Raw genomic sequence first — 25,490 nt, forward strand, 5'->3', positions numbered from 1 at the left:
TAAAATAGTCAATTGTTCAAGCCTTTTCAATATCTCTCAATTGCTGGGGAAACTCTACTCTCTTGCTATACCTCAACCGTATTCTTAGTCTACCAGTATGATTTGTAACATTTGTCCATATCAAAGCTGAATCATACATCGCCACACAAAAAGCAAATGTCCCCAAAACATGGAAGCCACAACCCAATCACACATAAGCTAGGCTCGTACTTGTTCATCGCTTTCGATGATTTCACTAATATTAGCATTAACATTTTGTACATTATTGGGTTCCTTATTAATAGATATGCCTACGCCTACAGTACTTTCAATAGAACATTTATTTAATGCATTATCTTTCGTACGATCATGGCCAACTGGCCTCGTGGTAGGACCAACATTTTGCGTGCTAGAACCTGTTCCAGAAACAGCCTTTTTTCCGCGGCTAACGCTCTTCTCCTTTCATTTTCTCGTTTCCTAAATTCAGGATCTGACCTTTTTGCCCTCATTCTTTCCCTTGCCTTTAGTTTTCTGATTTCCTCTTTACTTAAATTATTATCTTCCTCCATTTACTTATTGATCAGTTAAATACTCACAAAGGTTGGCAAAATCAATCTCCTTAAATACTCACACAGGTTGGCAAAATCAATCTCCTTCAGTAATACGTAAGGCTTAATTATATTATTTGCCGAACAAAATTAATCGAGCAAATTTAACACTTAACTTCTTCCTTCGAAATTCTATCAAAGAATGAATCAACTGTTTAAAAAAAGGTTTTTTTCGCGAATAGGGCGCTATCATACCAACAGCAATTCCGTCATATTTAAAAAATATACATTGCCAACACTTTTTTCAAATAAAGAATGATAAAAGTGCGTAAAAAAAGGTCTTTCACAAATAGGCCTAGGGGGCGTATAAACTAAACAGCAACAACGCTCTACAGCTACACTAATCTTACACAAACAAGGAGTACTATAAACCCACTACTGGAAGCGGTATTTTTATTCAAACGTAAAACAATTTCGCTTAAGCTTAACATCTCTAGACATGGGTAAAAATGTCTCTATCACTCCTAGACATTATAACTCAAATTCATCTGATTATGTTTTAACAAGGTTAAATCTAACTGGGAGTAAGATGAAAGGAGTAGAAGCTTATCTGTCTAAGGAAATATGAAATTTTATCTTAACAGTTCGTTAAATCATAAGTTTATAGCGAAAAAACGCGGAAGGGGAAAACGAGCAGACAACTGCGATTTTTGGGGGTAGAAGGTTAAGAGCGCCATCTGTCGTCCGTGCCAAAGTTGAACTTCCACTCGAAACGCAATGAGAAAGTGGATAAAATAATGCCATCAGCTATTTAACTGCGTCGATATATTTAACGACTTGACCCATGACATGCCCATTACACTGGCTTCTATGAATCCTATTTATTCTTGGATGCTAGGAAACTTGGTAGACGTAACAGTCTGTACCAAGTACCCAAGCATCCTTCAATAAACGCCTGGCAACATTGTGGTTCGCATGGTACAACTAAAAAATAGGATGTGTATCTATCTTTCCAGTCACTCCAAGTCGTTAAGCCCTCATTACAGAGGATTTGAAACACTATCGTAATTCCAAGTGTCTCGAATCTCTAAGTTCCTGTCCATTATGAACAGTGCTGAGAGAATGATACATCAGAAAGAGCCATTCAAAACGAATTGCCGAAAATATTATCCATATTTTCATTTCATATAACAGAGAAAACAAATTATTATGGTTCTGAGAGGAGCTTCCCATTTTGGTTGTTGTTCTCAAAAATATATCGCAATGCACGGGCCTAGATAGATACAGGAGGCAATGTAGGAAATATAACGCAATGCACGGGCCTAAAAAGATATAAGAGACAATGTACGAAATATAACGCAATGCACGGGCCTTAATAGATATAGGAGGCAATGATTTAACGACTTCGGTACTTGGGTTTATCTTTAATATTTAAATAAATATAATTATTTTTAATTATTTTAATCGCCAGTAAATAACTTTAAAAATAGTTAAATCGTTTAAAATAAAGTTGTTCCTATTATCTTTCGAAACTTTGCTAATATTGACGTTTAAAGTGAAGGGTACCCCTCTTGCCCGCTTTTTTCAAATTTTGGGGTATATATACGTTTCGTTTCCATTATAATAATAGATAAAAACGCATTCGCGTGAACCTTTGGTGGAAGCCCTGCCATTGGGAGGCTAGACGTTTCTCGTAACCCTAGCCGATCGCCGCGTATATCTTAAAACCAAATAATAGATAAAAGCGCATTTGCGTGAACCGATGGTGGAAGCCCTGCCATTGGGAGGCTAGACGTTTCTCGTAACCCTAGCCGATCGCCGCGTATATCTTGGAACCAAACGATGACGGAGGAAAAGAAGCCAGAATGTACTGACTGGCGTCCATGTGGAATGGACAAAAGACCTGAAGATGGCTGTGCATTGAAGCTGGTGTCAATGTGGAATTGACGAAGAACAGAAGATGGTGGTGCATAGAACCTGGTGTCAATGTGGAATTGACGAAGAACAGAAGATGGTGGTGCATAGAAGCTGGTGTCAAGGTGAAATTGACGAAGAACAGAAGATGGTGGTGCTTAGAAGCTAGCAAGTACAGACTAGTGTCCATGTGGGATGGACAAAGACTAGCAGATTGTGGTCCTTAGAAGCCAGTTAGTAAAGACTTGTGTTGGTAGATGAATGGCCAAATTTCCGTGAACCACGAACGCGTTCCGGAAATCGGGTATTTGTTTGCTCCAATACGCAAACTGCGAACGCGGTCACGTGGGGTCTGACAGACACACAGACACACAGACACGGCCGGTGTAATACCTCTCCGTGACATACGTCACTCGGAAAGGTAAAAATTATATCTGGTGGAATTTAAAAGAGGAAACAAAAGAGAAAAAGCCAACGGCACGCAGTGTTCCTTAGTGGTCTCCCGCCCAAGTACTGACTGGGCTCGACGCTGCTTAACTTCGGTGATCGGACGAGAACCGTTGTTTTAAGCGTGATATGGCCATTGCCGAGAGAACTAGTTAATAATTCGAGTTTAAAACTAATTAGACAAATTAGCCTTCCTGCATCTTTTTAAAACAATAACTAAGTGAAAAAATTATATCTGGTGGAATTTAAAAGAGGAAACAAAAGAGAAAAAGCCAACGGCACGCAGTGTTCCTTAGTGGTCTCCCTCCCGAGTACTGACTGCGCTCGACGCTGCTTAACTTCTGTGATCGGACGAGAACCGTTTTTTTCAGCGTGCTATTGCCATTGCCGAGAGAACTAGTCAATAATTCGAATTTAAAACTAATTAGACAAATTAGCCTTCCTGCATCTTTTTAAAACAATAACTAAATGAAAAAAATATATCTGGTGGAATTTAAAAGAGGAAACAAAAGAGAAAAAGCCAACGGCACGCAGTGTTCCTTAGTGGTCTCCCTCCCGAGTACTGACTGCGCTCGACGCTGCTTAACTTCTGTGATCGGACGAGAACCGTTTTTTTCAGCGTGCTATTGCCATTGCCGAGAGAACTAGTTAATAATTCGAATTTTAAACTAATTAGACAAATTAGCCTTCCTGCATCTTTTTAAAACAATAACTAAATGAAAAAATTATATCTGGTGGAATTTAAAAGAGGAAACAAAAGAGAAAAGCCAACGGCACGCAGTGTTCCTTAGTGGTCTCCCTCCCAAGTACTGACTGCGCTCGACGCTGCTTAACTTCGGTGATCGGACGAGAACCGTTGTTTTAAGCGTGATATGGCCATTGCCGAGAGAAGTAGTTAATAATTCGAATTTAAAACTAATTAGACAAATTAGCCTTCCTGCATCTTTTTAATACAATAACTAAATGAAAAAATTATATTTGGTGGAATTTAAAAGAGGAAACAAAAGAGAAAAAGCCAACGGCACGCAGTGTTCCTTAGTGGTCTCCCGCCCAAGTACTGACTGCGCTCGACGCTGCTTAACTTCGGTGATCGGACGAGAACCGTTGTTTTAAGCGTGATATGGCCATTGCCGAGAGAACTAGTTAATAATTCGAGTTTAAAACTAATTAGACAAATTAGCCTTCCTGCATCTTTTTAAAACAATATCTAAATGAAAAAATTATATCTGGTGGAATTTAAAAGAGGAAACAAAAGAGAAAAAGCCAACGGCACGCAGTGTTCCTTAGTGGTCTCTGTTATAATAATAAGTCAGCATAAAACTTAAAAACAGTATTTTTATTACTTTGACATAAGCTCGTTAAATTAACATTAAGAATGACTACATCGCTCGAGTATCTGATCCTGACTGTCGTCTCGCCGATCTACCTAGCCTGACTGTAGCTTTGTTTATCGTGTAAGTTTCTTATTGGCCAGTCTAGATCACGTGAATAAGCTAGCCTCGTCTGGGTCACGTGACAACATTATAACATCTTTCTTTTCATTAATTTTTTTTTTTTAATTTTATGCCTATGCTAGTGTTGCCCTATCCTATGTTTGGTATCGCCGTGGTGGTATTAATGGTCTACCACTCCTACTGGTTCTGCTAGGCTGGGCGTATGTTCTGGAGTCCTCCCGTTGGTTGCTCTGTGGTCTGGTCTCGTTGACGTCGTTGTCAGGCATCTGGATCCTTTCGTGAGTGTGGGAGGGTTCAGTCTCATCAAGATTGCCCGCTGTCTGAAGAGCTGTTCTGGGAGGGTGTTGTTCGTCTATGACCTCTGGTTGTAGTGTTGGGTCCTGTCGTTGATCAGTCTGTCTTCGATAAAATGTCCTTGAGTTGAACGAGGCTGTATGGTTTGCTGGACTTGGACTCTGCTCTGGCGTGTTGTCTGGTCTTGGGAGTATTGGTGGAGTGGGATTGCGAGTACTGATATTGGAAAAATTCTCTGGCTGTTTAGGTCGCAGTTGGATTCTGGTGCGTCTATAGATCTGACCCGTTGGCGTCTCGATCTTGTATGACAGAGGCTCTGTTGCTTTAGCAACAATTTTTGCCGGTTGCCAACTCCTTTTCCCTTTTTGATAATAAATAGCTTGACCCGGGTATAGCGGCGTTGACGTCATAGTGCGTTTTTCGTTGGCTCTATTTACCATGTCTGCCTGTTGATGAATTATGGCAGTCCTGGCCTTTTGTATCGGGAACTGGGGTTGCAAGGTTTTGTTTGTAGTTGTGAGTAACGTGCGTAGCCGGCGACCCATGCTTAATTCTGCCGGGGATGGACGATTCACTTTGGGGGTCGTCCTGTATTCTAATAGGACCGTTTCTAAGTCTATTCCGTCTTGATTACCCTTGATAATGGCGTTCTTAATTGTTTGTACCATTCTCTCGGCCAGCCCATTTGATTGGGGGTAGTGAGGAGAGGACGTAATATGTTGTACGCCCCACTTCTTCAAGAAGAGTTTAAAGTCCATGGCGTTGTATGGGGGTCCGTTGTCCGATATGAGCCTTTGAGGTGGACCATATCGTGCAAATTGAGATCTCAGGAAAGTGGTTACTGTTTGCGTGTTTGCTTTAGATAGTTCTTGTACTTCAACGTTATGTGAAAGATAATCGACCAGAAGAATATATGTTTGTGATCCGATCATAAACAGATCTGTGCCAACCATTTCCCATGGTAAAGCGGGTACCGGGTGTGGTGTCATGCTCATTGGAGGATTAGCCCGTTGTCGTTCCATGCAGATCGTGCATTCCTTCACATAGTTAGTGATGTCTTGTGTTATGTTTGGCCAATAGACGTTGAGTTTGGCCTTGGCAATACACGCGTTTGTGCCTTGGTGAGTGTTATGGATTTTCCCAAGAATCTCTGGTCTCATACTTTGAGGTATGACCAATCTGGTGCCACGAAAGAGTAAGTGGTGCTTGCAGTATAATTCGTCCTGATAGGGCTAGTATGGTTTACATTCTTCTGGTAATGTCTTTTGATGTTTAGGCCAGCCTCGTTTTACAAACCCAATTACCAGCTGTAAGGTAGAATCCTGCTGCGTCATTTCTATGTATCGATCCTGTACTTCTTGGGGGTGGGTAGTTATGGTATGTACTGCGGTTTGTGGGCCTTCCAGTTCAGGTGTGTTGATTAACATGTGTTTTTGAGGGGCTCGTGAGAGCTTGTCGGCGATCAAAAGTTGTTTGCCAGGTACATAAATTAGATCGATCTGGTAGCGAAACAATCGCATGGTAAGCCGTTGTAGACGTGGTGAGATGAGTCGGAGAGGTTTTTGCAACAATCCTATGAGAGGATTATGGTCTGTTTGTACGGTGAATCGTGTTCCTGCCACATAGTAGTTGAAGTGTTCGCATGCGTAGACTATAGCCAGTAATTCCTTGTCTATTTGGGCGTAGCGTTGTTGGGTTGGATTAAAAGATGTCGATGCGTATTCCACTGGGTGTCCGTCCTGTAGGAGAACGGCTCCTACTCCGTGCGGGCTTGCGTCTACTGATAGTACGATTGGTTGCTCCGGGTTGAAATATGCCAGTACTGGGGCTGTGGATGTAAGTGTTTTTAAGTTGTCATAATGGCGTTGGTGTGTGGCTTCCCATCGAAAATCTGCATCCTTTTTAAGCAAAGCTCGTAGTGGAGCTGTGTCTTCGTTAGAATTAGGAATGAATTTTGCGTTGTAGTTTATCATGCCGAGGAAGCTTTGTAGCGCCAGTTTGTCTGTTGGTGGTGGTAAGGACGTAATCGCTTGGACTTTTCTTGGATCTATTTGTACTCCAGATGGGGTAAGGAGATGTCCTATGTAGGTTGTTTTCGTTACTGCCAGTTGTAGTTTTTGACTACTAAACCGTAATCCTATTTGGTAGGCTTTTTCTAGAATTCTTATTAATGAATGTATGTGCGAGTTCATGTCCGGTGTGGCAATAAGAAAATCGTCCGTCGATATATGTACTTCTGGAAATTGTGTCTTTGGATAGATGCGCCGTAAGGCTGCTTGACAAACTTCCGAGCCTGTTGAGATGCCCATGGGGAGGCGCGTGAAACGATATTGGCCTTCTGTCGTGGCAAATGTGCACAGCTTTGAACTAAACTCATCAAGTTTTATTTTCCAGAAAGCGCTCTGGACGTCTAATACAGTAAAGATTGTAGCTCCATTTAGCTCCGCAAATATTTGTTGGGACGTTGGAACTGGATATGGTGTGCGCATTATGGCCTTGTTGAGCCGCCGAGGATCAAGACAAATGCGGACTGTGCCATCCTTCTTTGGGGCGGCCACCATCGGATGGACCCAATCCACTGCCTCCTGGACTGGGACTATGATTCCGAGTTGTAGAAGTCGGTTTAGTTCATGTCTCACTGGCTTTTGCAGTGCTATCGGTATTTTGTGGGCGGTGGCTATGTGAGGCATAGTGTTTGGTTTCAATTGTATGTGATGGGTGCCCGGAATTATGCCAATTTCGCCGAATACTGAGGAGTATTGTCGAATTACTTCCGTGGGTGTAATTTGTAGAGTCGTTGTCGTATGGTCTTCTTCGCCAGCTAATGATGTAGAGTTCACTTGATATTCTGGACGTGGTCCCAATGGTCTTCGGTGGTGTTCAATGAGGCCTAGTTGAAAAGAGGCTGCGGCACCCAGGATTGGCGTCCGGTCGTCCTTTATGACGTAAAATGGGCAGGTGATTGATGCATTATAAGAGGTGCATGGGAGATCGACTATGCCTTCTATCGGGACTGTATGGCCAGAGTATGCTGTTACCGTGTGGACGGGTTGTCGTAGTGTCAGCCTGCCTGGTAATGTTTCGTAAATTTGGTTTGGAATGATGTTTACTTGAGATCCTGTATCCACCTTGAAGGTTATTGGCTTGTCAAGGAGATATATTTGGTCGTAGATCTCGTCCTCTCTCGGTAAGTGTGTAAGTGGACGTAGTTCTAACTTGGGTACATCAAGTGTGTGGGTGTCCAATGTGATACTGTAATTGAAAACCTCGTTATAATCGGCTGGGATCTCGTCAAATACCATGGGCTGGCGTGAGTAGTCCTGTAAGGGCTCTCTGTCCTCCTGGGCCTGTTGTCTTTCTTGAAGTGAAAACGTCTTTCGACACTTGGGGCGCCAGTGTCCCCTAATGTTGCAATTGAGACATTTCGAGTTCCGTGCTGGGCAAGGTCTCCCCCCGTGACTTGTAGTACAGTTGGGACAGTCGTGATTAGGTTGCCGCTCCTCATATGGGGTATTCCGGCGATTACTGGTTGAAAAGCGCGAAGAATTAGCTTGGCAGTGTGGCTGGCGCAAGATGGTTGGGGGTGCGGTGTGACGTGGTCGCTGTGTCTGGAACCTCCGTCGATTCATTGCATCAAGGGTCGCAATTGGTATGTCGTTTGTTGTATTTACCCGAGTGGCGTGCTGTGTGCCCATCAAGGAGGCCTGAATGCTGGATGTTTCTGCCGCTTGACATCGGGCAACAGCTATGTCAAGTGTCAGGTTGGGTGTAGATAGTAGTTGTTTCCGTAGTTTGTCATTGTGTATGCCTACGACGATTAGGGTGGTTATCAATTGATCAGTTAATGGAGTAAAATCGCACTCATAAGCCTTGGCCTTCAACTCCGTGAAGAAATGATCGAATGTTTGGTTCTCTTGTTGTTTCGTTGTTAGAAACAAATAACGCGAATAGAGCAGGTTTTTGTATGGTTGATAATAAGTGTCAAATGCCGCTATAATTACCGGAACGGTACGGGCGTCGTCTACTTCTGGAATTGGAAGCGTATTGTATATTCTTCTGCCGACCGGGCCTAATACGTGTAAGAATGTGGCGCGTTGAATCGATACGGTTTCGCCATTTAACTTGGCTGCAGTGGCGTATATGACGTAGCCTTCTTTGTATTCCCTCCAAGCGGTAGCAGGGTCTGTACCGGGTATAAATTGCGCAGGGCTTTTGAACGATGCCATCTGGAGTCAGTCTTCTTCTTCTGTGGTCGAAATCAATTTGGGCCTTGGCGTGTTGTGACGGTGCGGATCTTTCTGTATACGTTTGCGTGGGGCCGTAATCCCACCTCTATCACCATGTTATAATAATAAGTCAGCATAAAACTTAAAAACAGTATCTTTATTACTTTGACATAAGCTCGTTAAATTAACATTAAGAATGACTACATCGCTCGAGTATCTGATCCTGACTGTCGTCTCGCCGATCTACCTAGCCTGACTGTAGCTTTGTTTATCGTGTAAGTTTCTTATTGGCCAGTCTAGATCACGTGAAGAAGCTAGCCTCGTCTGGGTCACGTGACAACATTATAACAGTCTCCCTCCCGAGTACTGACTGCGCTCGACGTTGCTTAACTTCTGTGATCGGACGAGAACCGTTTTTTTCAGCGTGCTATTGCCATTGCCGAGAGAACTAGTTAATAATTCGAATTTTAAACTAATTAGACAAATTAGTCTTCCTGCATCTTTTTAAAACAATAACTAAATGAAAAAATTATATCTGGTGGAATTTAAAAGAGGAAACAAAAGAGAAAAGCCAACGGCACGCAGTGTTCCTTAGTTGTCTCCCTCCCAAGTACTGACTGCGCTCGACGCTGCTTAACTTCGGTGATCGGACGAGAACCGTTGTTTTAAGCGTGATATGGCCATTGCCGAGAGAACTAGTTAATAATTCGAGTTTAAAACTAATTAGACAAATTAGCCTTCCTGCATCTTTTTAAAACAATAACTAAATGAAAAAATTATATCTGGTGGAATTTAAAAGAGGAAACAAAAGAGAAAGAGCCAACGGCACGCAGTGTTCCTTAGTGGTCTCCCTCCCAAGTACTGACTGCGCTCGACGCTGCTTAACTTCGGTGATCGGACGAGAACCGTTGTTTTCAGCGTGATATTGCAATGCCGAGAGAACTAATTAATAATTCGAATTTAAAACTAATTAGACAAATTACCCTTCATCTTTTAAAAATTTTAAAAAAGAAAATATGTTTGCTTTTTTCTTATCTGGTGGAATTTAAAAGAGGAAACAAACGTAAAAAAGCCACCGGCACTCAGTGTTCCTTAGTGGTCTCCCACCCAAGTACTGACTGCGCTCGACGCTCCTTAACTTCGGTGATCGGACGAGAACCGTTGTTTTCAGCGTGATATGGCCATTGCCGAGAGAAGTAGTTAATAATTCGAATTTAAAACTAATTAGACAAATTAGCCTTCCTGCATCTTTTTAAAACAATAACTAAATGAAAAAATTACATCTGGTGGAATTTAAAAGAGGAAACAAAAGAGAAAAAGCCAACGGCAGGCACTGTTCCTTAGTGGTCTCCTTCCCAAGTACTGACTATGCTCGACGCTGCTTAACTTCTGTGATCGGACGAGAACCGTTGTTTTCAGCGTGCCATTGCCATTGCCGAGACAACTAGATAATAATTCGAATTTTAAACTAATTAGTCAAATTAGCCTTCCTGCATCTTTTTAAAACAATAACTAAATGAAAAAATTATATCTGGTGGAATTTAAAAGAGGAAACAAAAGAGAAAAAGCCAACGGCACGCAGTGTTCCTTAGTGGACTCCCTCCCGAGTACTGACTGCGCTCGACGCTGCTTAACTTCTGTGATCGGACGAGAACCGTTTTTTCAGCGTGCTATTGCCATTGCCGAGAGAACTAGTTAATAATTCGAATTTTAAACTAATTAGACAAATTAGCCTTCCTGCATCTTTTTAAAACAATAAATAAATGAAAAAAATTCCCTTTTTTCATATCTGGTGGAATTTAAAAGTGGAAAACAAAAGTGAAAAAGCCAACGGCACGCAGTTTTGGTCTCCCGCCCAAGTACTGACTGCGCTCGACGCTGCTTAATTCGGTGATCGGACGAGAACCGTTGTTTTCAGCGTGATATGGCCATTGCCGAGAGAACTAGTTAATAATTCGAATTTAAAACTAATTAGACAAATTAGCCTTCCTGCATCTTTTTAAAACAATAACTAAATGAAAAAATTATATCTGGTGGAATTTAAAAGAGGAAACAAAAGAGAAAAGCCAACGGCACGCAGTGTTCCTTAGTGGTCTCCCTCCCAAGTACTGACTGCGCTCGACGCTGCTTAACGTCTGTGATCGGACGAGAACCGTTTTTTTCAGCGTGATATGGCCATTGCCGAGAGAACTAGTTAATAATTCGAATTTAAAACTAATTAGACAAATTAGCCTTCCTGCATCTTTTTAAAACAATAACTAAATGAAAAAATTATATCTGGTGGAATTTAAAAGAGGAAACAAAAGAGAAAAAGCCAACGGCACGCAGTGTTCCTTAGTGGTCTCCCTCCCAAGTACTGACTGCGCTCGACGCTGCGTAACTTCTGTGATCGGACGAGAACCGTTGTTTTCAGCGTGCTATTGCCATTGCCGAGAGAACTAGTTAATAATTCGAATTTTAAACTAATTAGTCAAGTTAGCCTTCCTGCATCTTTTTAAAACAATAAATAAATGAAAAAATCTCCCTTTTTTCATATCTGGTGGAATTTAAAAGTGGAAAACAAAAGTGAAAAAGACAACTGCACGCAGTTTTGGTCTCCCGCTTAAGTACTGACTGCGCTCGACGCTGCTTAACTTCGGTGATCGGACGAGAACCGTTGTTTTCAGCGTGATATGGCCATTGCCGAAAGAACTAGTTAATAATTCGAATTTAAAACTAATTAGACAAATTAGCCTTCCTGCATCTTTTTAAATAAATAACTTAATGAAAAAATTTCCCTTCTCTCATATCTGGTGGATTTCAAAAGAGGAAAACAAAAGTGAAATAGTCAACGGCACGCAGTGTTCCTAAGTGGTCTCCCACCCAAGTACTGACTGCGCTCGACGCTGCTTAACTTCGGTGATCGGACGAGAACCGTTGTTTTCAACGTGATATGGCCATTGCCGAGAGAAGTAGTTAATAATTCGAATTTAAAACTAATTAGACAAATTAGCCTTCCTGCATCTTTTTAAAACAATAACTAAATGAAAAAATTATATCTGGTGGAATTTAAAAGAGGAAACAAAAGAGAAAAAGCCAACGGCACGCAGTGTTCCTTAGTGGTCTCCCGCCCAAGTACTGACTGCGCTCGACGCTGCTTAACTTCGGTGATCGGACGAGAACCGTTGTTTTAAGCGTGATATGGCCATTGCCGAGAGAACTAGTTAATAATTCGAGTTTAAAACTAATTAGACAAATTAGCCTTCCTGCATCTTTTTAAAACAATAAATAAATGAAAAAATTTCCCTTTTTTCATATCTGGTGGATTTTAAAAGAGGAAAACAAAAGTGAAATAGTCAACGGCACGCAGTGTTCCTAAGTGGTCTCCCACCCAAATACTGACTGCGCTCCACGCTCCTTAACTTCGGTGATCGGACGAGAACCGTTGTTTTCAGCGTGATATGGCCATTGCCGAGAGAAGTAGTTAATAATTCGAATTTAAAACTAATTAGACAAATTAGCCTTCCTGCGTCTTTTTAAAACAATAACTAAATGAAAAAATTATATCTGGTGGAATTTAAAAGAGGAAACAAAAGAGAAAAAGCCAACGGCACGCAGTATTCCTTAGTGGTCTCCCGCCCAAGTACTGACTGCGCTCGACGCTGCTTAACTTCTGTGATCGGACGAGAACCGTTGTTTTCAGCGTGCCATTGCCATTGCCGAGACAACTAGATAATAATTCGAATTTTAAACTAATTAGTCAAATTAGCCTTCCTGCATCTTTTTAAAACAATAACTAAATGAAAAAATTATATCTGGTGGAATTTAAAAGAGGAAACAAAAGAGAAAAAGCCGACGGCACGCAGTGTTCCTTAGTGGTCTCCCGCCCAAGTACTGACTGCGCTCGACGCTGCTTAACTTCGGTGATCGGACGAGAACCGTTGTTTTCAGCGTGATATGGCCATTGCCGAAAGAACTAGTTAATAATTCGAATTTAAAACTAATTAGACAAATTAGCCTTCCTGCATCTTTTTAAATAAATAACTTAATGAAAAAAATTCCCTTTTTTCATATCTGGTGAAATTTAAAATAGTAAACAAAAGTGAAATAGTCAACGGCACGCAGTGTTCCTAAGTGGTCTCCCACCCAAGTACTGACTGCGCTCGACGCTGCTTAACTTCGGTGATCGGACGAGAACCAGTGTTTTCAGCGTCATATGGCCGTTGCCGAGAAAACTAGTTAATGATTCGAATTTAAAACTAATTAGACAAATTAGCCTTCCTGCATCTTTTTAAAACAATAAATAAATGAAAAAATTTCCCTTTTTTCATATCTGGTGGATTTCAAAAGAGGAAAACAAAAGTGAAATAGTCAACGGCACGCAGTGTTCCTAAGTGGTCTCCCACCCAAGTACTGACTGCGCTCGACGCTGCTTAACTTCGGTGATCGGACGAGAACCGTTGTTTTCAACGTGATATGGCCATTGCCGAGAGAAGTAGTTAATAATTCGAATTTAAAACTAATTAGACAAATTAGCCTTCCTGCATCTTTTTAAAACAATAACTAAATGAAAAAATTATATCTGGTGGAATTTAAAAGAGGAAACAAAAGAGAAAAAGCCAACGGCACGCAGTGTTCCTTAGTGGTCTCCCGCCCAAGTACTGACTGCGCTCGACGCTGCTTAACTTCGGTGATCGGACGAGAACCAGTGTTTTCAGCGTCATATGGCCGTTGCCGAGAAAACTAGTTAATGATTCGAATTTAAAACTAATTAGACAAATTAGCCTTCCTGCATCTTTTTAAAACAATAAATAAATGAAAAAATTTCCCTTTTTTCATATCTGGTGGATTTCAAAAGAGGAAAACAAAAGTGAAATAGTCAACGGCACGCAGTGTTCCTAAGTGGTCTCCCACCCAAGTACTGACTGCGCTCGACGCTGCTTAACTTCGGTGATCGGACGAGAACCGTTGTTTTCAGCGTGATATGGCCATTGCCGAGAGAAGTAGTTAATAATTCGAATTTAAAACTAATTAGACAAATTAGCCTTCCTGCATCTTTTTAAAACAATAACTAAATGAAAAAATTATATCTGGTGGAATTTAAAAGAGGAAACAAAAGAGAAAGAGCCAACGGCACGCAGTGTTCCTTAGTGGTCTCCCTCCCAAGTACTGACTGCGCTCGACGCTGCTTAACTTCGGTGATCGGACGAGAACCGTTGTTTTAAGCGTGATATGGCCATTGCCGAGAGAACTAGTTAATAATTCGAGTTTAAAACTAATTAGACAAATTAGCCTTCCTGCATCTTTTTAAAACAATAAAGAAATGAAAAAATTTCCCTTTTTTCATATCTGGTGGATTTTAAAAGAGGAAAACAAAAGTGAAATAGTCAACGGCACGCAGTGTTCCTAAGTGGTCTTCCACCCAAGTACTGACTGCGCTCGACGCTCCTTAACTTCGGTGATCGGACGAGAACCGTTGTTTTCAGCGTGATATGGCCATTGCCGAGAGAACTAGTTAATAATTGGAGTTTAAAACTAATTAGACAAATTAGCCTTCCTGTATCTTTTTAAAACAATAACTAAATGAAAAAATTATATCTGGTGGAATTTAAAAGAGGAAACAAAAGAGAAAAAGCCAACGGCACGCAGTGTTCCTTAGTGGACTCCCTCCCGAGTACTGACTGCGCTCGACGCTGCTTAACTTCTGTGATCGGACGAGAACCGTTTTTTCAGCGTGCTATTGCCATTGCCGAGAGAACTAGTTAATAATTCGAATTTTAAACTAATTAGACAAATTAGCCTTCCTGCATCTTTTTAAAACAATAAATAAATGAAAAAAATTCCCTTTTTTCATATCTGGTGGAATTTAAAAGTGGAAAACAAAAGTGAAAAAGCCAACGGCACGCAGTTTTGGTCTCCCGCCCAAGTACTGACTGCGCTCGACGCTGCTTAATTCGGTGATCGGCCGAGAACCGTTGTTTTCAGCGTGATATGGCCATTGCCGAGAGAACTAGTTAATAATTCGAATTTAAAACTAATTAGACAAATTAGCCTTCCTGCATCTTTTTAAAACAATAACTAAATGAAAAAATTATATCTGGTGGAATTTAAAAGAGGAAACAAAAGAGAAAAAGCCAACGGCACGCAGTGTTCCTTAGTGGTCTCCCTCCCAAGTACTGACTGCGCTCGACGCTGCGTAACTTCTGTGATCGGACGAGAACCGTTGTTTTCAGCGTGCTATTGCCATTGCCGAGAGAACTAGTTAATAATTCGAATTTTAAACTAATTAGTCAAGTTAGCCTTCCTGCATCTTTTTAAAACAATAAATAAATGAAAAAATCTCCCTTTTTTCATATCTGGTGGAATTTAAAAGTGGAAAACAAAAGTGAAAAAGACAACTGCACGCAGTTTTGGTCTCCCGCTTAAGTACTGACTGCGCTCGACGCTGCTTAACTTCGGTGATCGGACGAGAACCGTTGTTTTCAGCGTGATATGGCCATTGCCGAAAGAACTAGTTAATAATTCGAATTTAAAACTAATTTGACAAATTAGCCTTCCTGCATCTTTTTAAATAAATAACTTAATGAAAAAATTTCCCTTCTCTCATATCTGGTGGATTTCAAAAGAGGAAAACAAAAGTGAAATAGTCAACGGCACGCAGTGTTCCTAAGTGGTCTCCCACCCAAGTACTGACTGCGCTCGACGCTGCTTAACTTCGGTGATCGGACGAGAACCGTTGTTTTCAACGTGATATGGCCATTGCCGAGAGAAGTAGTTAATAATTCGAATTTAAAACTAATTAGACAAATTAGCCTTCCTGCATCTTTTTAAAACAATAACTAAATGAAAAAATTATATCTGGTGGAATTTAAAAGAGGAAACAAAAGAGAAAAAGCCAACGGCACGCAGTGTTCCTTAGTGGTCTCCCGCCCAAGTACTGACTGCGCTCGACGCTGCTTAACTTCGGTGATCGGACGAGAACCGTTGTTTTAAGCGTGATATGGCCATTGCCGAGAGAACTAGTTAATAATTCGAGTTTAAAACTAATTAGACAAATTAGCCTTCCTGCATCTTTTTAAAACAATAAATAAATGAAAAAATTTCCCTTTTTTCATATCTGGTGGATTTTAAAAGAGGAAAACAAAAGTGAAATAGTCAACGGCACGCAGTGTTCCTAAGTGGTCTCCCACCCAAATACTGACTGCGCTCGACGCTCCTTAACTTCGGTGATCGGACGAGAACCGTTGTTTTCAGCGTGATATGGCCATTGCCGAGAGAAGTAGTTAATAATTCGAATTTAAAACTAATTAGACAAATTAGCCTTCCTGCGTCTTTTTAAAACAATAACTAAATGAAAAAATTATATCTGGTGGAATTTAAAAGAGGAAACAAAAGAGAAAAAGCCAACGGCACGCAGTATTCCTTAGTGGTCTCCCGCCCAAGTACTGACTGCGCTCGACGCTGCTTAACTTCTGTGATCGGACGAGAACCGTTGTTTTCAGCGTGCCATTGCCATTGCCGAGACAACTAGATAATAATTCGAATTTTAAACTAATTAGTCAAATTAGCCTTCCTGCATCTTTTTAAAACAATAACTAAATGAAAAAATTATATCTGGTGGAATTTAAAAGAGGAAACAAAAGAGAAAAAGCCGACGGCACGCAGTGTTCCTTAGTGGTCTCCCGCCCAAGTACTGACTGCGCTCGACGCAGCTTAACTTCGGTGATCGGACGAGAACCGTTGTTTTCAGCGTGATATGGCCATTGCCGAAAGAACTAGTTAATAATTCGAATTTAAAACTAATTAGACAAATTAGCCTTCCTGCATCTTTTTAAATAAATAACTTAATGAAAAAATTTCCCTTTTTTCATATCTGGTGAAATTTAAAATAGTAAACAAAAGTGAAATAGTCAACGGCACGCAGTGTTCCTAAGTGGTCTCCCACCCAAGTACTGACTGCGCTCGACGCTGCTTAACTTCGGTGATCGGACGAGAACCAGTGTTTTCAGCGTCATATGGCCGTTGCCGAGAAAACTAGTTAATGATTCGAATTTAAAACTAATTAGACAAATTAGCCTTCCTGCATCTTTTTAAAACAATAAATAAATGAAAAAATTTCCCTTTTTTCATATCTGGTGGATTTCAAAAGAGGAAAACAAAAGTGAAATAGTCAACGGCACGCAGTGTTCCTAAGTGGTCTCCCACCCAAGTACTGACTGCGCTCGACGCTGCTTAACTTCGGTGATCGGACGAGAACCGTTGTTTTCAACGTGATATGGCCATTGCCGAGAGAAGTAGTTAATAATTCGAATTTAAAACTAATTAGACAAATTAGCCTTCCTGCATCTTTTTAAAACAATAACTAAATGAAAAAATTATATCTGGTGGAATTTAAAAGAGGAAACAAAAGAGAAAAAGCCAACGGCACGCAGTATTCCTTAGTGGTCTCCCGCCCAAGTACTGACTGCGCTCGACGCTGCTTAACTTCTGTGATCGGACGAGAACCGTTGTTTTCAGCGTGCCATTGCCATTGCCGAGACAACTAGATAATAATTCGAATTTTAAACTAATTAGTCAAATTAGCCTTCCTGCATCTTTTTAAAACAATAACTAAATGAAAAAATTATATCTGGTGGAATTTAAAAGAGGAAACAAAAGAGAAAAAGCCGACGGCACGCAGTGTTCCTTAGTGGTCTCCCGCCCAAGTACTGACTGCGCTCGACGCAGCTTAACTTCGGTGATCGGACGAGAACCGTTGTTTTCAGCGTGATATGGCCATTGCCGAAAGAACTAGTTAATAATTCGAATTTAAAACTAATTAGACAAATTAGCCTTCCTGCATCTTTTTAAATAAATAACTTAATGAAAAAATTTCCCTTTTTTCATATCTGGTGAAATTTAAAATAGTAAACAAAAGTGAAATAGTCAACGGCACGCAGTGTTCCTAAGTGGTCTCCCACCCAAGTACTGACTGCGCTCGACGCTGCTTAACTTCGGTGATCGGACGAGAACCAGTGTTTTCAGCGTCATATGGCCGTTGCCGAGAAAACTAGTTAATGATTCGAATTTAAAACTAATTAGACAAATTAGCCTTCCTGCATCTTTTTAAAACAATAAATAAATGAAAAAATTTCCCTTTTTTCATATCTGGTGGATTTCAAAAGAGGAAAACAAAAGTGAAATAGTCAACGGCACGCAGTGTTCCTAAGTGGTCTCCCACCCAAGTACTGACTGCGCTCGACGCTGCTTAACTTCGGTGATCGGACGAGAACCGTTGTTTTCAACGTGATATGGCCATTGCCGAGAGAAGTAGTTAATAATTCGAATTTAAAACTAATTAGACAAATTAGCCTTCCTGCATCTTTTTAAAACAATAACTAAATGAAAAAATTATATCTGGTGGAATTTAAAAGAGGAAACAAAAGAGAAAAAGCCAACGGCACGCAGTGTTCCTTAGTGGTCTCCCGCCCAAGTACTGACTGCGCTCGACGCTGCTTAACTTCGGTGATCTTACGAGAACCAGTGTTTTCAGCGTCATATGGCCGTTGCCGAGAAAACTAGTTAATGATTCGAATTTAAAACTAATTAGACAAATTAGCCTTCCTGCATCTTTTTAAAACAATAAATAAATGAAAAAATTTCCCTTTTTTCATATCTGGTGGATTTCAAAAGAGGAAAACAAAAGTGAAATAGTCAACGGCACGCAGTGTTCCTAAGTGGTCTCCCACCCAAGTACTGACTGCGCTCGACGCTGCTTAACTTCGGTGATCGGACGAGAACCGTTGTTTTCAGCGTGATATGGCCATTGCCGAGAGAAGTAGTTAATAATTCGAATTTAAAACTAATTAGACAAATTAGCCTTCCTGCATCTTTTTAAAACAATAACTAAATGAAAAAATTATATCTGGTGGAATTTAAAAGAGGAAACAAAAGAGAAAGAGCCAACGGCACGCAGTGTTCCTTAGTGGTCTCCCTCCCAAGTACTGACTGCGCTCGACGCTGCTTAACTTCGGTGATCGGACGAGAACCGTTGTTTTAAGCGTGATATGGCCATTGCCGAGAGAACTAGTTAATAATTCGAGTTTAAAACTAATTAGACAAATTAGCCTTCCTGCATCTTTTTAAAACAATAAAGAAATGAAAAAATTTCCCTTTTTTCATATCTGGTGGATTTTAAAAGAGGAAAACAAAAGTGAAATAGTCAACGGCACGCAGTGTTCCTAAGTGGTCTTCCACCCAAGTACTGACTGCGCTCGACGCTCCTTAACTTCGGTGATCGGACGAGAACCGTTGTTTTCAGCGTGATATGGCCATTGCCGAGAGAACTAGTTAATAATTCGAGTTTAAAACTAATTAGACAAATTAGCCTTCCTGCATCTTTTTAAAACAATAACTAAATGAAAAAATTATATCTGGTGGAATTTAAAAGAGGAAACAAAAGAGAAAAAGCCAACGGCACGCAGTGTTCCTTAGTGGTCTCCCTCCCAAGTACTGACTAAGCTCGACGCTGCTTAACTTCTGTGATCGGACAGAACCGTTGTTTTCATTGTGCCATTGCCATTGCCGAGACAACTAGATAATAATTCGAATTTTAAACTAATTAGTCAAATTAGCCTTCCTGCATCTTTTTAAAACAATAACTAAATGAAAAAATTATATCTGGTGGAATTTAAAAGAGGAAACAAAAGAGAAAAAGCCAACGGCACGCAGTGTTCCTTAGTGGTCTCCCGCCCAAGTACTGACTGGGCTCGACGCTGCTTAACTTCGGTGATCGGACGAGAACCGTTGTTTTAAGCGTGATATGGCCATTGCCGAGAGAACTAGTTAATAATTCGAGTTTAAAACTAATTAGACAAATTAGCCTTCCTGCATCTTTTTAAAACAATAACTAAATGAAAAAATTAAATCTGGTGGAATTTAAAAGAGGAAACAAAAGAGAAAAAGCCAACGGCACGCAGTGTTCCTTAGTGGTCTCCCTCCCGAGTACTGACTGCGCTCGACGCTGCTTAACTTCTGTGATCGGACGAGAACCGTTTTTTTCAGCGTGCTATTGCCATTGCCGAGAGAACTAGTTAATAATTCGAATTTAAAACTAATTAGACAAATTAGCCTTCCTGCATCTTTTTAAAACAATAACTAAATGAAAAAAATATATCTGGTGGAATTTAAAAGAGGAAACAAAAGAGAAAAAGCCAACGGCACGCAGTGTTCCTTAGTGGTCTCCCTCCCGAGTACTGACTGCGCTCGACGCTGCTTAACTTCTGTGATCGGACGAGAACCGTTTTTTTCAGCGTCCTATTGCCATTGCCGAGAGAACTAGTTAATAATTCGAATTTAAAACTAATTAGACAAATTAGCCTTCCTGCATCTTTTTAAAACAATAACTAAATGAAAAAATTAAATCTGGTGGAATTTAAAAGAGGAAACAAAAGAGAAAAAGCCAACGGCACGCAGTGTTCCTTAGTGGTCTCCCTCCCGAGTACTGACTGCGCTCGACGCTGCTTAACTTCTGTGATCGGACGAGAACCGTTTTTTTCAGCGTGCTATTGCCATTGCCGAGAGAACTAGTTAATAATTCGAATTTAAAACTAATTAGACAAATTAGCCTTCCTGCATCTTTTTAAAACAATAACTAAATGAAAAAAATATATCTGGTGGAATTTAAAAGAGGAAACAAAAGAGAAAAAGCCAACGGCACGCAGTGTTCCTTAGTGGTCTCCCTCCCGAGTACTGACTGCGCTCGACGCTGCTTAACTTCTGTGATCGGACGAGAACCGTTTTTTTCAGCGTCCTATTGCCATTGCCGAGAGAACTAGTTAATAATTCGAATTTTAAACTAATTAGACAAATTAGCCTTCCTGCATCTTTTTAAAACAATAAAGAAATGAAAAAATTTCCCTTTTTTCATATCTGGTGGATTTTAAAAGAGGAAAACAAAAGTGAAATAGTCAACGGCACGCAGTGTTCCTAAGTGGTCTTCCACCCAAGTACTGACTGCGCTCGACGCTCCTTAACTTCGGTGATCGGACGAGAACCGTTGTTTTCAGCGTGATATGGCCATTGCCGAGAGAAGTAGTTAATAATTCGAATTTAAAACTAATTAGACAAATTAGCCTTCCTGCATCTTTTTAAAACAATAACTAAATGAAAAAATTATATCTGGTGGAATTTAAAAGAGGAAACAAAAGAGAAAAAGCCAACGGCACGCAGTGTTCCTTAGTGGTCTCCCGCCCAAGTACTGACTGCGCTCGACGCTGCTTAACTTCGGTGATCGGACGAGAACCGTTGTTTTAAGCGTGATATGGCCTTTGCCGAGAGAACTAGTTAATAATTCGAGTTTAAAACTAATTAGACAAATTAGCCTTCCTGCATCTTTTTAAAACAATAACTAAATGAAAAAATTATATCTGGTGGAATTTAAAAGAGGAAACAAAAGAGAAAAAGCCAACGGCACGCAGTGTTCCTTAGTGGTCTCCCTCCCAAGTACTGACTAAGCTCGACGCTGCTTAACTTCTGTGATCGGACGAGAACCGTTGTTTTCAGCGTGCCATTGCCATTGCCGAGACAACTAGATAATAATTCGAATTTTAAACTAATTAGTCAAATTAGCCTTCCTGCATCTTTTTAAAACAATAACTAAATGAAACAAGTTGGGAAAGCCAAAATATTACCTCTCCGAGTGGAGATGACTATCACTACCCCTTAAACAACCTAAATATATGCATCTATCGCTTTTTTTAATTCTTTCCAAGTGCAGGAATTCAATTTTAAAATAGTCAATTGTTCAAGCCTTTTCAATATCTCTCAATTGCTGGGGAAACTCTACTCTCTTGCTATACCTCAACCGTATTCTTAGTCTACCAGTATGATTTGTAACATTTGTCCATATCAAAGCTGAATCATACATCGCCACACAAAAAGCAAATGTCCCCAAAACATGGAAGCCACAACCCAATCACACATAAGCTAGGCTCGTACTTGTTCATCGCTTTCGATGATTTCACTAATATTAGCATTAACATTTTGTACATTATTGGGTTCCTTATTAATAGATATGCCTACGCCTACAGTACTTTCAATAGAACATTTATTTAATGCATTATCTTTCGTACGATCATGGCCAACTGGCCTCGTGGTAGGACCAACATTTTGCGTGCTAGAACCTGTTCCAGAAACAGCCTTTTTTCCGCGGCTAACGCTCTTCTCCTTTCATTTTCTCGTTTCCTAAATTCAGGATCTGACCTTTTTGCCCTCATTCTTTCCCTTGCCTTTAGTTTTCTGATTTCCTCTTTACTTAAATTATTATCTTCCTCCATTTACTTATTGATCAGTTAAATACTCACAAAGGTTGGCAAAATCAATCTCCTTAAATACTCACACAGGTTGGCAAAATCAATCTCCTTCAGTAATACGTAAGGCTTAATTATATTATTTGCCGAACAAAATTAATCGAGCAAATTTAACACTTAACTTCTTCCTTCGAAATTCTATCAAAGAATGAATCAACTGTTTAAAAAAAGGTTTTTTTCGCGAATAGGGCGCTATCATACCAACAGCAATTCCGTCATATTTAAAAAATATACATTGCCAACACTTTTTTCAAATAAAGAATGATAAAAGTGCGTAAAAAAAGGTCTTTCACAAATAGGCCTAGGGGGCGTATAAACTAAACAGCAACAACGCTCTACAGCTACACTAATCTTACACAAACAAGGAGTACTATAAACCCACTACTGGAAGCGGTATTTTTATTCAAACGTAAAACAATTTCGCTTAAGCTTAACATCTCTAGACATGGGTAAAAATGTCTCTATCACTCCTAGACATTATAACTCAAATTCATCTGATTATGTTTTAACAAGGTTAAATCTAACTGGGAGTAAGATGAAAGGAGTAGAAGCTTATCTGTCTAAGGAAATATGAAATTTTATCTTAACAGTTCGTTAAATCATAAGTTTATAGCGAAAAAACGCGGAAGGGGAAAACGAGCAGACAACTGCGATTTTTGGGGGTAGAAGGTTAAGAGCGCCATCTGTCGTCCGTGCCAAAGTTGAACTTCCACTCGAAACGCAATGAGAAAGTGGATAAAATAATGCCATCAGCTATTTAACTGCGTCGATATATTTAACGACTTGACCCATGACATGCCCATAACACTGGCTTCTATGAATCCTATTTATTCTTGGATGCTAGGAAACTTGGTAGACGTAACAGTCTGTACCAAGTACCCAAGCATCCTTCAATAAACGCCTGGCAACATTGTGGTACGCATGGTACAACTAAAAAATAGGATGTGTATCTATCTTTCCAGTCACTCCAAGTCGTTAAGCCCTCATTACAGAGGATTTGAAACACTATCGTAATTCCAAGTGTCTCGAATCTCTAAGTTCCTGTCCATTATGAACAGTGCTGAGAGAATGATACATCAGAAAGAGCCATTCAAAACGAATTGCCGAAAATATTATCCATATTTTCATTTCATATAACAGAGAAAACAAATTATTATGGTTCTGAGAGGAGCTTCCCATTTTGGTTGTTGTTCTCAAAAATATATCGCAATGCACGGGCCTAGATAGATACAGGAGGCAATGTAGGAAATATAACGCAATGCACGGGCCTAAAAAGATATAAGAGACAATGTACGAAATATAACGCAATGCACGGGCCTTAATAGATATAGGAGGCAATGATTTAACGACTTCGGTACTTGGGTTTATCTTTAATATTTAAATAAATATAATTATTTTTAATTATTTTAATCGCCAGTAAATAACTTTAAAAATAGTTAAATCGTTTAAAATAAAGTTGTTCCTATTATCTTTCGAAACTTTGCTAATATTGACGTTTAAAGTGAAGGGTACCCCTCTTGCCCGCTTTTTTCAAATTTTGGGGTATATATACGTTTCGTTTCCATTATAATAATAGATAAAAACGCATTCGCGTGAACCTTTGGTGGAAGCCCTGCCATTGGGAGGCTAGACGTTTCTCGTAACCCTAGCCGATCGCCGCGTATATCTTAAAACCAAATAATAGATAAAAGCGCATTTGCGTGAACCGATGGTGGAAGCCCTGCCATTGGGAGGCTAGACGTTTCTCGTAACCCTAGCCGATCGCCGCGTATATCTTGGAACCAAACGATGAAGGAGGAAAAGAAGCCAGAATGTACTGACTGGCGTCCATGTGGAATGGACAAAAGACCTGAAGATGGCTGTGCATTGAAGCTGGTGTCAATGTGGAATTGACGAAGAACAGAAGATGGTGGTGCATAGAACCTGGTGTCAATGTGGAATTGACGAAGAACAGAAGATGGTGGTGCATAGAAGCTGGTGTCAAGGTGAAATTGACGAAGAACAGAAGATGGTGGTGCTTAGAAGCTAGCAAGTACAGACTAGTGTCCATGTGGGATGGACAAAGACTAGCAGATTGTGGTCCTTAGAAGCCAGTTAGTAAAGACTTGTGTTGGTAGATGAATGGCCAAATTTCCGTGAACCACGAACGCGTTCCGGAAATCGGGTATTTGTTTGCTCCAATACGCAAACTGCGAACGCGGTCACGTGGGGTCTGACAGACACACAGACACACAGACACGGCCGGTTTAATACCTCTCCGTGACATACGTCACTCGGAGAGGTAAAAATTATATCTGGTGGAATTTAAAAGAGGAAACAAAAGAGAAAAAGCCAACGGCACGCAGTGTTCCTTAGTGGTCTCCCGCCCAAGTACTGACTGGGCTCGACGCTGCTTAACTTCGGTGATCGGACGAGAACCGTTGTTTTAAGCGTGATATGGCCATTGCCGAGAGAACTAGTTAATAATTCGAGTTTAAAACTAATTAGACAAATTAGCCTTCCTGCATCTTTTTAAAACAATAACTAAGTGAAAAAATTATATCTGGTGGAATTTAAAAGAGGAAACAAAAGAGAAAAAGCCAACGGCACGCAGTGTTCCTTAGTGGTCTCCCTCCCGAGTACTGACTGCGCTCGACGCTGCTTAACTTCTGTGATCGGACGAGAACCGTTTTTTTCAGCGTGCTATTGCCATTGCCGAGAGAACTAGTCAATAATTCGAATTTAAAACTAATTAGACAAATTAGCCTTCCTGCATCTTTTTAAAACAATAACTAAATGAAAAAAATATATCTGGTGGAATTTAAAAGAGGAAACAAAAGAGAAAAAGCCAACGGCACGCAGTGTTCCTTAGTGGTCTCCCTCCCGAGTACTGACTGCGCTCGACGCTGCTTAACTTCTGTGATCTGACGAGAACCGTTTTTTTCAGCGTGCTATTGCCATTGCCGAGAGAACTAGTCAATAATTCGAATTTAAAACTAATTAGACAAATTAGCCTTCCTGCATCTTTTTAAAACAATAACTAAATGAAAAAAATATATCTGGTGGAATTTAAAAGAGGAAACAAAAGAGAAAAAGCCAACGGCACGCAGTGTTCCTTAGTGGTCTCCCTCCCGAGTACTGACTGCGCTCGACGCTGCTTAACTTCTGTGATCGGACGAGAACCGTTTTTTTCAGCGTGCTATTGCCATTGCCGAGAGAACTAGTTAATAATTCGAATTTTAAACTAATTAGACAAATTAGCCTTCCTGCATCTTTTTAAAACAATAACTAAATGAAAAAATTATATCTGGTGGAATTTAA

The 25,490-nt window shown here is 40.3% G+C and overlaps 2 protein-coding genes, 7 non-coding genes and 42 pseudogenes across 9 annotated transcripts; all 51 read right to left on the minus strand.

Moving 5' to 3' along the window:
• Nucleotides 1-2,910: 2,910 nt before the first annotated feature.
• LOC149704370 (5S ribosomal RNA) lies at nucleotides 2,911-3,029 on the minus strand (annotated as a pseudogene).
• Nucleotides 3,030-3,158: 129 nt separating this feature from the next.
• Nucleotides 3,159-3,277, minus strand: LOC149704371 (5S ribosomal RNA; annotated as a pseudogene).
• Nucleotides 3,278-3,406: 129 nt separating this feature from the next.
• Nucleotides 3,407-3,525, minus strand: LOC149704372 (5S ribosomal RNA; annotated as a pseudogene).
• Nucleotides 3,526-3,653: 128 nt separating this feature from the next.
• Nucleotides 3,654-3,772, minus strand: LOC149704373 (5S ribosomal RNA; annotated as a pseudogene).
• Nucleotides 3,773-3,901: 129 nt separating this feature from the next.
• On the minus strand, nucleotides 3,902-4,020 carry LOC149704374 (5S ribosomal RNA; annotated as a pseudogene).
• Nucleotides 4,021-4,476: 456 nt separating this feature from the next.
• Nucleotides 4,477-5,796, minus strand: LOC149704375 (uncharacterized). Its single transcript, XM_089867191.1, has one exon. The coding sequence runs from the start codon at nucleotides 5,794-5,796 to the stop codon at nucleotides 4,477-4,479; it is 1,320 nt and encodes a 439-aa protein (XP_089723317.1).
• Nucleotides 5,797-5,868: 72 nt separating this feature from the next.
• LOC149704376 (uncharacterized) lies at nucleotides 5,869-9,268 on the minus strand. Its single transcript, XM_089867003.1, has 2 exons — nucleotides 9,027-9,268; nucleotides 5,869-8,968 (listed from the first exon to the last, which is right to left on the minus strand). The coding sequence occupies exon 2, from the start codon at nucleotides 8,860-8,862 to the stop codon at nucleotides 5,869-5,871; it is 2,994 nt and encodes a 997-aa protein (XP_089723129.1). The 5' UTR covers nucleotides 8,863-8,968; nucleotides 9,027-9,268.
• A 163-nt stretch (nucleotides 9,269-9,431) lies between these two features.
• On the minus strand, nucleotides 9,432-9,550 carry LOC149704377 (5S ribosomal RNA; annotated as a pseudogene).
• Nucleotides 9,551-9,679: 129 nt separating this feature from the next.
• LOC149704378 (5S ribosomal RNA) lies at nucleotides 9,680-9,797 on the minus strand (annotated as a pseudogene).
• Nucleotides 9,798-9,932: 135 nt separating this feature from the next.
• LOC149704379 (5S ribosomal RNA) lies at nucleotides 9,933-10,051 on the minus strand (annotated as a pseudogene).
• Nucleotides 10,052-10,926: 875 nt separating this feature from the next.
• Nucleotides 10,927-11,045, minus strand: LOC149704380 (5S ribosomal RNA; annotated as a pseudogene).
• A 129-nt stretch (nucleotides 11,046-11,174) lies between these two features.
• LOC149704381 (5S ribosomal RNA) lies at nucleotides 11,175-11,293 on the minus strand (annotated as a pseudogene).
• Nucleotides 11,294-11,434: 141 nt separating this feature from the next.
• Nucleotides 11,435-11,546, minus strand: LOC149704382 (5S ribosomal RNA; annotated as a pseudogene).
• A 141-nt stretch (nucleotides 11,547-11,687) lies between these two features.
• On the minus strand, nucleotides 11,688-11,806 carry LOC149704383 (5S ribosomal RNA). Its single transcript, XR_016381987.1, has one exon. It is a non-coding gene; the product is annotated as a 5S ribosomal RNA (ribosomal RNA).
• A 129-nt stretch (nucleotides 11,807-11,935) lies between these two features.
• LOC149704384 (5S ribosomal RNA) lies at nucleotides 11,936-12,054 on the minus strand (annotated as a pseudogene).
• Nucleotides 12,055-12,195: 141 nt separating this feature from the next.
• Nucleotides 12,196-12,314, minus strand: LOC149704385 (5S ribosomal RNA; annotated as a pseudogene).
• A 129-nt stretch (nucleotides 12,315-12,443) lies between these two features.
• Nucleotides 12,444-12,562, minus strand: LOC149704386 (5S ribosomal RNA; annotated as a pseudogene).
• A 129-nt stretch (nucleotides 12,563-12,691) lies between these two features.
• LOC149704387 (5S ribosomal RNA) lies at nucleotides 12,692-12,810 on the minus strand (annotated as a pseudogene).
• Nucleotides 12,811-12,950: 140 nt separating this feature from the next.
• On the minus strand, nucleotides 12,951-13,069 carry LOC149704388 (5S ribosomal RNA; annotated as a pseudogene).
• Nucleotides 13,070-13,210: 141 nt separating this feature from the next.
• On the minus strand, nucleotides 13,211-13,329 carry LOC149704389 (5S ribosomal RNA). The gene has a single exon (XR_016381989.1). It is a non-coding gene; the product is annotated as a 5S ribosomal RNA (ribosomal RNA).
• Nucleotides 13,330-13,458: 129 nt separating this feature from the next.
• Nucleotides 13,459-13,577, minus strand: LOC149704390 (5S ribosomal RNA; annotated as a pseudogene).
• Nucleotides 13,578-13,718: 141 nt separating this feature from the next.
• LOC149704391 (5S ribosomal RNA) lies at nucleotides 13,719-13,837 on the minus strand. The gene has a single exon (XR_016381967.1). It is a non-coding gene; the product is annotated as a 5S ribosomal RNA (ribosomal RNA).
• A 129-nt stretch (nucleotides 13,838-13,966) lies between these two features.
• Nucleotides 13,967-14,085, minus strand: LOC149704392 (5S ribosomal RNA; annotated as a pseudogene).
• Nucleotides 14,086-14,226: 141 nt separating this feature from the next.
• Nucleotides 14,227-14,345, minus strand: LOC149704393 (5S ribosomal RNA; annotated as a pseudogene).
• A 628-nt stretch (nucleotides 14,346-14,973) lies between these two features.
• LOC149704394 (5S ribosomal RNA) lies at nucleotides 14,974-15,092 on the minus strand (annotated as a pseudogene).
• A 141-nt stretch (nucleotides 15,093-15,233) lies between these two features.
• Nucleotides 15,234-15,345, minus strand: LOC149704395 (5S ribosomal RNA; annotated as a pseudogene).
• A 141-nt stretch (nucleotides 15,346-15,486) lies between these two features.
• On the minus strand, nucleotides 15,487-15,605 carry LOC149704396 (5S ribosomal RNA). The gene has a single exon (XR_016381990.1). It is a non-coding gene; the product is annotated as a 5S ribosomal RNA (ribosomal RNA).
• Nucleotides 15,606-15,734: 129 nt separating this feature from the next.
• LOC149704397 (5S ribosomal RNA) lies at nucleotides 15,735-15,853 on the minus strand (annotated as a pseudogene).
• Nucleotides 15,854-15,994: 141 nt separating this feature from the next.
• LOC149704398 (5S ribosomal RNA) lies at nucleotides 15,995-16,113 on the minus strand (annotated as a pseudogene).
• Nucleotides 16,114-16,242: 129 nt separating this feature from the next.
• On the minus strand, nucleotides 16,243-16,361 carry LOC149704399 (5S ribosomal RNA; annotated as a pseudogene).
• Nucleotides 16,362-16,490: 129 nt separating this feature from the next.
• On the minus strand, nucleotides 16,491-16,609 carry LOC149704400 (5S ribosomal RNA; annotated as a pseudogene).
• Nucleotides 16,610-16,749: 140 nt separating this feature from the next.
• On the minus strand, nucleotides 16,750-16,868 carry LOC149704401 (5S ribosomal RNA; annotated as a pseudogene).
• A 141-nt stretch (nucleotides 16,869-17,009) lies between these two features.
• On the minus strand, nucleotides 17,010-17,128 carry LOC149704402 (5S ribosomal RNA). The gene has a single exon (XR_016381991.1). It is a non-coding gene; the product is annotated as a 5S ribosomal RNA (ribosomal RNA).
• Nucleotides 17,129-17,257: 129 nt separating this feature from the next.
• On the minus strand, nucleotides 17,258-17,376 carry LOC149704403 (5S ribosomal RNA; annotated as a pseudogene).
• A 129-nt stretch (nucleotides 17,377-17,505) lies between these two features.
• On the minus strand, nucleotides 17,506-17,624 carry LOC149704404 (5S ribosomal RNA; annotated as a pseudogene).
• Nucleotides 17,625-17,764: 140 nt separating this feature from the next.
• LOC149704405 (5S ribosomal RNA) lies at nucleotides 17,765-17,883 on the minus strand (annotated as a pseudogene).
• Nucleotides 17,884-18,024: 141 nt separating this feature from the next.
• Nucleotides 18,025-18,143, minus strand: LOC149704406 (5S ribosomal RNA). Its single transcript, XR_016381992.1, has one exon. It is a non-coding gene; the product is annotated as a 5S ribosomal RNA (ribosomal RNA).
• A 129-nt stretch (nucleotides 18,144-18,272) lies between these two features.
• LOC149704407 (5S ribosomal RNA) lies at nucleotides 18,273-18,391 on the minus strand (annotated as a pseudogene).
• A 141-nt stretch (nucleotides 18,392-18,532) lies between these two features.
• Nucleotides 18,533-18,651, minus strand: LOC149704408 (5S ribosomal RNA). The gene has a single exon (XR_016381968.1). It is a non-coding gene; the product is annotated as a 5S ribosomal RNA (ribosomal RNA).
• Nucleotides 18,652-18,780: 129 nt separating this feature from the next.
• Nucleotides 18,781-18,899, minus strand: LOC149704409 (5S ribosomal RNA; annotated as a pseudogene).
• Nucleotides 18,900-19,040: 141 nt separating this feature from the next.
• LOC149704410 (5S ribosomal RNA) lies at nucleotides 19,041-19,159 on the minus strand (annotated as a pseudogene).
• Nucleotides 19,160-19,535: 376 nt separating this feature from the next.
• LOC149704411 (5S ribosomal RNA) lies at nucleotides 19,536-19,654 on the minus strand (annotated as a pseudogene).
• Nucleotides 19,655-19,783: 129 nt separating this feature from the next.
• LOC149704412 (5S ribosomal RNA) lies at nucleotides 19,784-19,902 on the minus strand (annotated as a pseudogene).
• Nucleotides 19,903-20,279: 377 nt separating this feature from the next.
• Nucleotides 20,280-20,398, minus strand: LOC149704413 (5S ribosomal RNA; annotated as a pseudogene).
• A 389-nt stretch (nucleotides 20,399-20,787) lies between these two features.
• LOC149704414 (5S ribosomal RNA) lies at nucleotides 20,788-20,906 on the minus strand (annotated as a pseudogene).
• Nucleotides 20,907-21,035: 129 nt separating this feature from the next.
• LOC149704415 (5S ribosomal RNA) lies at nucleotides 21,036-21,154 on the minus strand (annotated as a pseudogene).
• A 129-nt stretch (nucleotides 21,155-21,283) lies between these two features.
• On the minus strand, nucleotides 21,284-21,402 carry LOC149704416 (5S ribosomal RNA; annotated as a pseudogene).
• Nucleotides 21,403-24,519: 3,117 nt separating this feature from the next.
• LOC149704417 (5S ribosomal RNA) lies at nucleotides 24,520-24,638 on the minus strand (annotated as a pseudogene).
• A 129-nt stretch (nucleotides 24,639-24,767) lies between these two features.
• LOC149704418 (5S ribosomal RNA) lies at nucleotides 24,768-24,886 on the minus strand (annotated as a pseudogene).
• Nucleotides 24,887-25,015: 129 nt separating this feature from the next.
• LOC149704419 (5S ribosomal RNA) lies at nucleotides 25,016-25,134 on the minus strand (annotated as a pseudogene).
• A 129-nt stretch (nucleotides 25,135-25,263) lies between these two features.
• On the minus strand, nucleotides 25,264-25,382 carry LOC149704420 (5S ribosomal RNA; annotated as a pseudogene).
• Nucleotides 25,383-25,490: the final 108 nt, after the last annotated feature.

The sequence above is a fragment of the Phalangium opilio genome, unplaced genomic scaffold, assembly GCF_054372755.1.
Source record: "Phalangium opilio isolate 3A_F unplaced genomic scaffold, DU_Popi_V2 ptg000017l_1, whole genome shotgun sequence".
NCBI classification, from domain to species: Eukaryota; Metazoa; Arthropoda; class Arachnida; order Opiliones; family Phalangiidae; genus Phalangium; species Phalangium opilio.